The sequence below is a fragment of the Mastigoproctus giganteus genome, chromosome 13 (assembly GCF_048544385.1).
Source record: "Mastigoproctus giganteus isolate SK-2022 chromosome 13, ASM4854438v1, whole genome shotgun sequence".
NCBI lineage: Eukaryota > Metazoa > Arthropoda > Arachnida > Uropygi > Thelyphonidae > Mastigoproctus > Mastigoproctus giganteus.
This window is the reverse complement of record NC_143587.1, coordinates 140,210,912-140,223,351: the sequence shown is the minus strand read 5'-3', so window position 1 is coordinate 140,223,351 and position 12,440 is coordinate 140,210,912. Positions and strand designations below refer to the sequence as shown.

General features: G+C 34.5%; 1 protein-coding gene across 1 annotated transcript in view; it reads left to right on the top strand.

The window, feature by feature from the left end:
- The window catches only part of Rpn5 (regulatory particle non-ATPase 5), an 85,375-nt gene extending 80,960 nt beyond the window's left edge, over nucleotides 1–4,415 (top strand). The window contains exon 9 of the mRNA XM_090387986.1: nucleotides 4,194–4,415. Within this exon, the coding sequence (XP_090244112.1) occupies nucleotides 4,194–4,415 (222 nt within the window). The remainder of the gene's footprint in view (nucleotides 1–4,193) is intronic.
- The last annotated feature ends 8,025 nt before the right edge of the window (nucleotides 4,416–12,440 follow it).

Genomic DNA, 12,440 nt, shown 5'->3' with positions numbered 1-12,440 from the left:
ATGTATTAAATTAAGTATTTCGAGAAATGAATCAGGTTTTATGTATATGCCACTTATAGATAGAATGAATGGCAGCCAGTTTGTTCCAGAAATGGCAGATCATATCTGTTGGAAAAACATTAGACCTCCACACATTTACTGTAAATTTGGTTCAAATTGGACTTTATGAAATTAAGAGTTCTAAACAGGCAGTAATTATAATTTTAAGCTATGGTTATCACATTTTGGGATGATGGCTTATTGATATAAAAAATACCAGGCTGTCTCTCTCCCCCCCCACTCTCTCTATATATATATAGATATCTGTGTAGCTATCTCACTTTCTCTCCAATGTACCGTATGATGTAAATCATACTGTAAGCACAAAAGTCTTAAATGGTGGCCATCGTGTTTCAGGATGGTGGATCAAAATAAAAATGTCCCCACATAAATTCTGTAAATTTGATTTGAATTGAAGCAGGGACTTAAGAACTGTAAACAAGTCCACATCAGTTCGGTGCAGTACATTTTGTTGTACAACGATTTGGTACATGACAATTCACTGTATGATATTTCACTGTGTGGCAGTTTGGTGGAAGACATTTGGTGATAAGATGATTCAGTGAATTCTATATGATAATTTGGTGTGTGACAAAGAAAAACTAAAAATGTTAACTTTTAACATGCTGTGCTGCCAATTCTTAATTTAGTAACCATGGTGAATTTTTCATTGATTTCTGGTCTCTATGTAATGCACTGAAAAGTGTTTAGAATTTTGTCCAGGCACAGTAGGAGAGAATAGGTGACAAGTGTCATATCAGTCAGTTCAGCTCTTGAGAGATCCTGCAAGGTTCTTGGGGTAAAATTTTTCTTAACATGCCCTGTCCTTGTCAATAGGAGACTATTTTTAGAGTAAGATACACTTAAATAGAAGGGGTGCAAAAATATTTGCTGATGCTATCGAGACAGTGTTCAGTAAGTTTGAAAACTGCTAGTTTGGGAGGGTATAAAGACTAAGGATTAATAGCAGCTGTAAACAGAGGCGAAATTGATTCTTTCAGTGCATTGATTGGGGCATGCAGCAGCCTGGGAAGCAAGGTGTGGGGTATTGCCTGTTGGAGATCTTCATTGGACAAGTGAATGTGTGGGATGCATTATGGTTATTAACAGCATAATCAACTCACATTTACTTGCTTATACACAAATGCTAGGAGAATAGTAAATAAATTTGAAGTATTGATTAAGTCATCAAATGTAGTTATCATAGGGATATCAGAAACAATGTTACTATATAGGGGATGCAGAAATTTGAATATGATGTACACATAGGACAAGAGGAATTATGCTCTTAGTTAAGAAGCAAGTAGATTCTAAAGCAGTACATCCAATTGATATGGATTGTCAATGCCCAAGTGAAGTTGAATGAGCTGTTGAGTCATTCTATTTTGACATAAGCATGATAAACAAAAATGAGGGTAAAAGTTCTGTTGTTGGTCAAATGACTGTGATGAGTATAATGAACAGCTGTTGAGATAAATAGAGTGGGCAAGTAAATCAGAATGCCTTTTTGTGGAGGATTTTAACTTTCCAGACTGGATTTTTTGGCCACTCACTCAGCATCAAAACTTTTATGGACTTACTGGATGACTGTTATCTATATGTTTAGATTTACAACAAGAGAAAGCAGTGCCCTTGATTTGATTATCAGCAGTGACTTTTCATGCATTAAGAAGCTTCGGGCAAAGGATCCATTAAATGGCAGGGATCATAATATATTGATTAGAATTTTTTTTTAAATATAAAGATAAGGGATTGTGCTTTTGCAAAGGAGACTACAGTAGTTTTAGATGGTTTTAAATTCTTTTCGAAGAGAGCAGCTGATGACAACAAATAAATTCTAAATGGGAAATACTCAGCTAAGTAATTGTAGAAGCAACTGTGCTTTTAATACCACCTAAAAGATATTGCTTGAGGTTTAGATCTAAATTGATGTTAGATGAACTGATGAAACTAAGAGCAGAGAAGAAAAATACATGGAATGATTATAAATTATCGGGTCACCGAGAAATCTACAATAAATGTAAACTATCCTGCAGTCTAGTTACTAAGGGGATCAGGCTTGCTACGGTATATTACAAGAACTCTTTGGCCAAGAATGTGTAGAAAAGTAGCAAAGAATTGTCTGCTTATATTAACACTAAAAAGAAATAATGGCATTGGTCCAACATTCATCCACTGGATATCAGCAGACTAACTATTGATGATCCTGTACAGGTTGCTGACAAACATTTTGCATTTACATTCACGTATGTGAAGAAGTTTTTAGGAATGAGGGTACCAGATGCATTAAAATAGTTGGAAATTAGACGATTTTATGATAACTGAGAGGAAAATGGAAGAGAAATTATTGAACCCAAATATGAACAATGCACCTGTGGCTGATTTACTCTATCCAGTTATATTAAAAGATCAGCCAGACAGGTAAGCAAACCTTTAGACATAATTAGAACATCTTCAGGTTCAGTGGAGGCTCCTGCAGACTGGAGATGTGAAAATGAATAACCGCTGTACAAAATTGGAACATCGTGTATTTGGGATAAGTTGTTACTATTGATAAAGGGTTAGTTCAGTTGAGGGGCAGGAGAAAGAGTCATTAATTGCTACTTCTCTTCGTGGAGTAACGTTGTTAGTAGAGCCCCCTCAGTGTTTGATCCCTATACTGTTTTCGGTGTTTATTAAAAATATTGATGAAGGCATATCAAGTTTAATAACTAACTTTTCTGATGATGGAGAGGGTGATAAATGACAGTAATCAGGGTATACTGCAACAAAAATTAAATTAGGCAGATGGGATGAAAAGTGGTAATTGAGGTTTGGCATTGATAAATGCTAGGTTGGTTTGGTAGCAGTAATCCCAGATTTAGTGTTATTATCAGTATTGGCAAATGATACAAGAAAGCAGATTTATTATGTCAGCCAAAATAAAAGCAAGCACTTCCCACATCACCTATCAGACCCCTCTAATAATTTTTCTAGTTCCTCCATAAAAAATTTATTCAGCCTACCCACTTCCACAATGTCAGATAGAAGTTGATTCCAACAACCAACTACCCTCTGGCTGAAAGCAAATTTCTGCACGTCTATCTGCAGCTGCCTTTCTTCAGTTTAAATTTATGCCCCCTTATGTTTGGAGGGGGGCTTAAATTTAACTGTGTATGGGGTAGTAGTATCTTTGCATTTGTCGATGTTAAACTTCAATTGCCACTTCTCAGCTCAGTCCATCTTCATGTACATATCAGTTTGGCAGCATCACACCCACGGTGATAGAGAATGAAAAACACTTTAAAGTAATTGTTTGACATGAAGTTCTGAGTGCAGACAGGCTTTTAGGACAGTTCATCAGGTTCCATCAAAGATATACAAGACGTTTGCCAGCAGGGACAAGCAGATGATTATCCTGTTGTGTGTAGGAATGGTTAGGCTGCATTTTGTGCACTGTAAAAAAGGTTTGGAAGCCTAATTTCAGGAAGGGTGCACATCTGTTGGAATGGGTGCAGAGAAGATTTCTGTTCTGCAAATTATGGTATCTGGTGACTAGGCACCAGCAACTAGACCCAATTGAACTGTTTAAGGTTTTAAATGAGTTCAATAAAAAACTAAATGCTGATGGCATCCTTACTCTTTCTTGAACTGCACACAAATAAGGGATATAAATTTAAATTATAAAATTTAGATGCATTAAAATTTATTTTCAGCCCGAGAGGTTGTTTGAACAAACCTCTGTCTGGCATTGTGGAAATGGATAGCTTAGATAAATTTAAAGCAAGATTGAGCAAATTATTTTAAGATTGGAAATTAGGGGGGGGTGTCTGATTGATTCTGTGTATTCTTGTTTCCTTGCATCATTTTTCCAATACTAATATATTGAAAATGAAATAAACTAATAATTCAAATAGTTTATATAGTTAAAAATATAATTTGGAATATTAAATTTACCTTTATTTGTATCCTGCAAATCTTCACGAAAATCTTGCCATGTCCTGTTGAGCAGAAAATGTTGCTTACTACTGATGTAAATAATGGATATGTGAATAGTATTGATAGTTTTCTTGATGAAAGTTAATGATATGATGAACTATTGAAGGTCTCTCTCTTTTTTTTTTTTTTTTTATGTTTTTTGTGAATTAACTTGAATGAATTTCTTTTACCTATAGGAAACTGAAGAAGTTCTTTCTACTTTGGTGGTAAATAAAACTGTGTGGGCTAAAGTAGATCGTCTTGCTGGTGTAATTAGCTTCTCTCAGCAGAAAGATCCAAATGAAGTCCTAAATGATTGGTCTCATAATATAAATTCTCTTATGCAGCTTGTTAGTAAAACTACTCATCTTATTAATAAAGAAGAAATGGTACATAAACATCTTTATTCAGAAACATAAGTGGCTAATGCTGTTAATATTTTTTTTTAGATTTACTGTTGTTATCTGAATCTTTTTTTTTTTTTTTGTATTGTTCATTAGTGTAAATATATCTGTTGTATTCCTGTTTTTGTTTAATTTATTTCTAGAATACATAACACACATGTGGAATAAACATGGGTTATACATTTTCTTCTTTCTAGCAGTTTATCTACCAGATTTCTTTAGGAACTATTAAATGTGTTACTGTCTGTACCTTCCTTGATATTAGAGCTATTCTTACAACTTGGCCACAGCCAAGTTGTCAGAATAGCTCTACTCTTAACTCTCATTGATTGTGCTGCTAACTAAGAATAATTGTCTCAAAAATTGTATAGATTTTTTTTTTTAGGAAAGAATTGGAACTGTTTAGAGGAGTACTGCTATGCTATAGTCTGAGTCCATCTAACTCAGACAATAGCAGTTCAAAACAGAATTTAAAGTTCTCCTGTGCAGTGTAGACAGGCAGCAAGGAGGAGGAGGTCCATGGTATCTTATTGATGATTTATCAGCCATTTGCCTAGAGAGAGAGAGAGAGAGAGAGAGAGAGAGAGAGACATAATCCTACTGTATGAAACATTAGTGTGACTGCAACTGGATTACTTTGTCCAAGTATATAGACTGCATCTAAAGTGGCATCAGGCTTCCTGAAAGGGTCCAAAGACATGCAATCTCTTGGTGAGATCTGCTAATTGGTACTCATATGAGGAAAAATTGAATGTGTGGACAACAGAGTTTGGTGACTTAGGCTCTATTAGGCTCTGAAAGAGGATATTAAAATGAATGAAGGTGAGATTTTCAGTGATAAATGATTTCAGAACTTGGGACCGTAAATTCAAATTTCTGGTAAGAGGTTTGGTCTAGAAGAAGTTTTTTTTTAGCCACCAACAAGTTTTTAATTACTAGAATAAGTTATTTCTGTGGGTAATTTGAGGCTGACATCCCTGGGAAATTCTAAGATCAGCTGGATAGATATCTGTGTGAGGGGGGAAAACTCCTATGTAGTTTTTTCTTGTCTATTTATTTATTATTATTAATTTTGGCTGGTGCAGAAAAATCCTGGGCTTCCTTGTGCTTATGGCTAATACTAAAAAAGTGTTCAGAAAAGCAGTTATTTATAAGAAAGCAGTGAACATGCATTGTAAGGAGGATGTGAAGATTTCTATTTGATATGTTTATGACAGTTTATGTTGTGGTCACAGTTGATAATTCTTTGAAATTTTGTTTCCAGATTATGCACGTATCCAACAAATATGCTATACTAATATATTTAAAATAATAATAATAATAATAATATTAATTCTTTGAGTAGTGCAACTCTTTTTTTTTTTTTTTTCTTTGCATGTAATGTAAAAAATGAGAGAATCTCTTTTGTGAATGTAGTTATGAATGAATCATCATTATGAACCTATTTTATATTTGTTTTTCATTTATTAGACATGTATGAGGTGTGATCAAAAAGTTTGGAGACTGAATCTATTTTTGAGCATTGAATTTGCATCAAATTTTATTTCAAATTAGGAAAAGGTGAAGATACTTCTGTCATCCACAAAGTTTAAAGAAGACCATTTAACTTTCAAAAATGATCCTCACTTTGGTCACCCTTGAACTTCAAAAACAAACGATTCAGTTGCTGGTGTTCATGATATGATCAGGAGAAAATGACGTTTAAATATCTGCAAAGTTGCTAGTGAAATGGTATTTCATGTGGGATATGTCAGTTTATTTTAACAAGATTTGGGAATGCAACTCATTTCAGTCAAGCCTGTCTCACATCGGCACAGTTGGTTACAAAAAGCAATAAGTTCTTTCGTTTGAGGGCTAGCATCAGTATTCTATACACATTTTGTTTCTTCCATCATTACATTTTGACAAAATGGCATGACTGTTATCTAGAAGCAAAGGCTCAGTCTTCTCCATGGCCCAGAAAAGTAAAACACTCTCAATCAAATGTGAAGATCATGCTTATCATATTTTCGGCTCACTTGGCTTTGTTCATTATGAATTTGTCCCACATCGTCAAACAGTAAACTATAAATTCTACTAAACAGTTCATGGTGATTGCACAATGCTGTTCAGGGAAAATGGCCAGGAATGTGGTCTTCTAAAAGAAGCTTATCAGGAATGCTTCCAGAATTGTTGGAAGCATTGGAATTGTATACAGTGTCAAGGAGACTGCTTCAAAAGAGGTTCATTGGAATAGTTAGTAAGTTCATCGTTTCCCAAATTTTAGTTTATTCCTCAAACTTTTTGATCACACCTCATATATATATGTTTGAATAATTGTTGAGAGTTTAACTGCTTTAAATTTGCTTTTCTGTATCATGATGCTCAATTTCCTCACAGAAATGAAGCTTGTAACTTTCTGATAAGTAAATTTGTTCTCTTCATCTGCTTTTCTAATTGAAATGGAAAGCCACCTTTTCCTACAAAAAAAAAATAAATAAATAAAAAAAATTAAAAAAAAAAATACTGCTCATAAGAAATATAGAAAATTCCAGAAAAATATAAATGATAACACAAACTATTTACATTTGAAACATGAGGAATATCAAACCTGGAAAGTTCCTTGCATTTCACAATAAACAAGGATAGCAAAGTTTCACTTAGAACATGATTTGTTACCATACATAACTAGTAGCTGTGGGAACTGAGAGGTACAAATTTCCACAAGGATGCATTCAAGAACTAATGCAAAATATGTATTCGTGAGTAAGACTTACTGGTTTGTTGAGTATATATTAAAATTAATTGTGATGTGAACACCACCACCAGACATTCTTTCCAACACCATTACATCAATTTAGAAAGTAAAAATTCATCACTCAAATTGAACTTTCAAAAAAAAAGAGAGTTGCATGTAACTATTTACAGTTAAAAAGTCATTTTCTGTCTACTCTAAAGAACATAAAATGCCAGCTTACAAGAGTTAAGCTTAGTGTTATATACATATGTAAAAAAATCAGTCAATTCCACTGAATTTTTTCTGTTTTCCCTGATTACATAACCATTACAAAAATGTTCCATCACCCACTTTTTTGGTAAAATGCATTCGTGATCTCTGAAAAAGAAAGACAAAAATGTAATTTTAAAAGGATTTGGTTTAGAAGCTGTCAAGTATGCAGCTGTTGATTAATATGTATAAAATAGAATCTGCTGATTTTATGTCTACCCACGTTTCTCTCTACCTGTTGTATTCCATTTTTAATTTTTGTTTAATGACTAACATATAGGTTAGTGCAAAAGCATCATTTTAATGTAGCCATCTACCAAAGTAGTTTAATTAATTAATTAAATTGGCATTGTTTTGGTTATATCTCATATTGTGAATACTTTCACAACGAGTTGCCATGGTATTGTGCTACCTCGAATAAGTAACACTTCACCAGTGGAGAAGACTACTGTTATTTATTCTCAGTGGATACCTCCACCCAAACGGCACCGTTTCAAAGCTTTGAAAACAGTGCCATCTGGGTGGTGGTATCATTTGTTTCATCATTTGCCATTATTAATATAATACTGAATGAAAGATGATATTATATTATGACAAAATTCAATTATTTTTGAAACTTATATGAAGGGAATAATTTTCAACAGGACTTCATACTGTAATATGCATGTGAATCATTACAGTATGACACTTTCATTCTTGCAAATTTTCCAATTCTTGCACATATTCAGAAAAAGTGGAAATTTTGACCTAAGGGTGAATCTGGGTTAAGAAGTTTACACATTTTGATTTCTTAAAATTTGCAGTTACATGTATTTGTTGCAGTTTAACTTGTATAAAAAGTGTTTGATGAATCAGAAATGTTTTCTGTATTAAAGAATCAGAATCCCAAACCAAAAAATACAAAAAAACTTGATTCAAAAATATATTGAATATTAAAATAAAATAATTGTACTATATAATGAAACTGCAAACATATAAGCAGTAAAGTGCTAAAAAATACCAAAAAATAAAAATAGCTCTAAAACATTCAAATAATTTAAAAGAGATTTTTAACCCTCTCATTTAATGGAAGAACCATACCAAAGAAGTGTAAATAAGGGAGGCCACACTCATTACATATTTGTGCAAGGTGTGGACTCCCTGATATTTGCACCCTGGAAATAATGCAAAAGCATGGATCATGCCAACATCCATGCTACCTAAACAACAGCAAAATATGGATTGATGTGGGGGATTTCTTTTCCTTGTTTGCACTGCATTTCACAATTTAGCCAATCCACACACCGTGAGGCTAATTCTTGTGAGCAGGATCAACTATAATTTCATCATCTGTAAAAAATTTTTCTCAATTGATGTTTAGCTTAATGAACTGCATTGTTTTGTTCTCTCAGGCTGATGTTTCAACCTGTCTGAAACCTGTTTCACCATAGTGATGCTACTCATAATTGAAGTACTTAATCTCATAAACCACTCTGCTTACATCCATCAATATAAGCCTTTTAAATGGGATATCTGTGTACAATCCATTCTATCAAGAACACATGATAGGAATGGATTATTGTAACAGTTTCTTCTGTGAAATCTGACTAATTAGTTAGGAATATAAGTAGCAGTAACAAGTGTAAATATGTTATCACTTCTTCCATATATTTACGTATAGGATATGTGTGTTTCATAATGCATACCTACAAAAGTTTGCCAGCACTATCAACTAGCTGTTTCTCTTTTGAGGTGAACTACAGTGGTTTGTGCCTAGTCCCCAAATTTGTTTAAGATCTAGTTGCCAGGTGGGCAGAAGAAGCAGTGTGTAGCACATGCTTCTTGATTAGACCGGGGTTCGAGCCCGCGACCACAAATATGGAGGATGTGGAAAGGTCAGGGAATGACCACCGCATATACCAGGAGCAATATGGCCTTAGTTGCTAAGGCTTCTAAAAACCAAATAACAAACAAACAGCCAGGTGTTAGTGGACGGTTGGAGGGGAGTGGGTGAATGGCATACTAAAATGGTCTTCTGTGAAAGACATGCATTAAACTCAAGTTATATAATGAGGCGAAAATATTGTTGAGTGTTGTTAAATTCACATACTAACTTCAGAAAGCATCTAATTTCAATTACCGTTACATTAAAGTATTGGATGATCAATTTATAATTGAACTCTGACCTTTTCGTGATTAACTATTTTGTGAATGAAAAATTAATTTTAAATATTAGCATTAGTAGAGGCATATGGTACAAGAAAGCAAGCTTATACAGCATCAACCAAAAAAAAAAAAAAAAAAAAAATTGAATTTGCTACGATAATCTTAAATAAGAAACTAATTACAAAATGCTTTCCAGCTAAATTTAACTCCCATACTGTTCCAGTGACAATATCTAATGTACACATTACTTGAATACTGGCTGATAATTACTAAATGGAAATGCACTACTACACCAAGGAAACAGGTAGATTACAGGTGGAAGACAAGAGAGTGGTACATAAATTCCCATCTGTCCTCAGCCAGATATGCATTACATTTTGAGCCCCGTGCACAATCCACTGTAATTTATCACTGGGACATTGGGAAGCTGTGTTATTGAGTGCCAGATCAGAGTACATGCTTTTTAATCAGTGGTATTGTTTGGGTATGGTTGAATGCCCCAAAATGTTATTTACCAGCATATGTTAGCTATGAAGTTAGCTAGAGGTGCTGTCACCATTCAGGATTGTTTCTCGTGATTTGGACTTTGATCATTAGCTGTTCCCAGAACAATGCATACAGTAGTATATTTATATTCTGGACAAATCTGCAAAACAGTATTGGAGGCCCCATTTCTTTTGTCATGATGGTGCACCATGTTATATCGTACAGCCTGCAGAGATTTGGTTTTAAGACATGGGTGTACAAAAGCTTCGTTGGCCTGGTTTAGAACTCCATTAATCGTTAGCATCAGACTAGGCTAACATGCCAGCAATCAGTTGCTGAATTGAATGCTGTGTTAAAGGAGGAATGCACCAAAATACAACTTTCCTTTCATCAAGAACTGATTTCAGATGATGTAATGTGTAGCTTAATATGATACTTACTTATATGATAAATGTTGGTTGCTAGTGTAGTAGATGCACATTAATCCCCTCTTTGAATTTGGAGTCTTCAGGAGGGCACACATCTGCGTCATTCATGCTGCTGTCATCTCTAGCACACATACTGTTAATTGTAATGTGGCTCCGGGGGTTCCCCCCAACTCCACTGGAGCACATAATGAGAATTTCCATGGTTTCATAACATCCAATTCTACACCATAAGTTTTCCCTCTGGTGTTCATAAGGCTCACTTATCAGGGACCCAGAACGCTTCTACACATTTTTAGGATAAAATTAAAACATGTAAAAATACACTTATTCAAGAAAATAATCATCACAATTAAAAATCTTAAACCAATAAGACGCAAGTTTATAAATAACCCTCCTTGAATTTTAGAAACCAGAAAATCATTCAACTTTTCCAGTGCCATTCAACAATTCCAAGGTTTGGGAATTGTTGGCTGTACATATCAAAATGTAGCCGAGTGATCAGTTGCGAAGGCACAAGTACACGTGTTTTCGGTGACTGAGGTTCAAGCCTGTGACTGCTAAATATGGTGCTGTTGTATTCTCTCCATCTAGTGAACTCCTCTGGTCGTCCCAGAGTATAAACGGACAATATATATTTTTTTAAATGGCAAAATGCCTGGAGGGTAGGATAGAATTTCCCAACCAAGGTTGTGAAGCTACTGCTAGATTACTTGCACCAAGTGAGGTTTCATATTTTCTAGAAGGAACACAATGCCTTTACATTTAACCAGTGCAGACTATTTCAGAAGCAACACATCATGAACTTGCAGTTGTGCCCAGTAGATGTCATAGTATGGTCATTTAGCCAGGAGAAACTGTAACAGAATACTAGTTTAAAAATAATTTTAATGACAAGGGTGGCACCCAATCGTGAGGCTATCCCACCTATATAATCTGTAGGCATAGAATCCCATATTACAGCCCGAAATGCCAGTGTGTGTCAAGTCAGGTGTCTCTGGCACCAGTGAGTAGCCACCACCTGAGCTGGTGCCCTTCCCTGGCACAAAGAGCTGGGCTTGTATCTACTGACATTGTCTGTTCAAAAATGGACTAAAAATCCCAACAGTAATGCAAGACCAGTGGGTGCCAGCAAAATCCTGCTCATAGGTTGCCCAAATGTATGGGCCTCGCATAAAAAAAAATTATCCCACTCGCAAGCAGTAGGAAAACAACAAAAAAAAAAAAAAGTACAATACATTTACAATCAATTAGCACTAATCATAATCTCTTTTTAAATACAGATTAAGCAAACTTTGGCCAAGCATTATACCTATTAACATCCACAAGATATTCAGATTCATTACCCATATAAAAATCATATCTCCTTTTTTAATATCCCAGAGACAGTCATAAAGCATGTGCTTCCAGGATTCCAAACAACTACAAAAACAATGGGCTGGCTACTAATCCAAAACTAAACAGCTTACTGTTAATAGATCTGTGACCAGTTTAAAAAAAAAAAAGGTTTCCATTTCAAAAAAAAACCGCTCAGTATCTATGATTCCACACATCTGACTTCAGGGACAAACAATCTAGTTACAGCTCCAGTGTCACTTGAGTTCCACCTTTCAATTAAGAGGTTCATAATAATCTTTTTGGCCTGATGTACCTATAGATGGATCACTAGTAATATCTATGAATGTTAAAAAGCTCTATAGGCAATATACAAGTCCAGGGGTGTCACCCCAGCTAAAACCTGTATTGCATTTATTGATACTGTTCTACAGAATTTAAATAAGGTTAAAGTCATCTTCCTCTGTACAGACAAAAGGTTTTGCTTAAATTTAACATTAACTACTCATATGTGGCAAAAAAGATAGCCTCTTTAGACTAAATAATTATACAATTATTTAGACTATACTAAATAATTGTATTATATTCTTGATAATCACTTTCATGATTTTTTCTACCACTAACTTCACTTTTGACTCTTCTCCAATCTGAGAAAATAATACC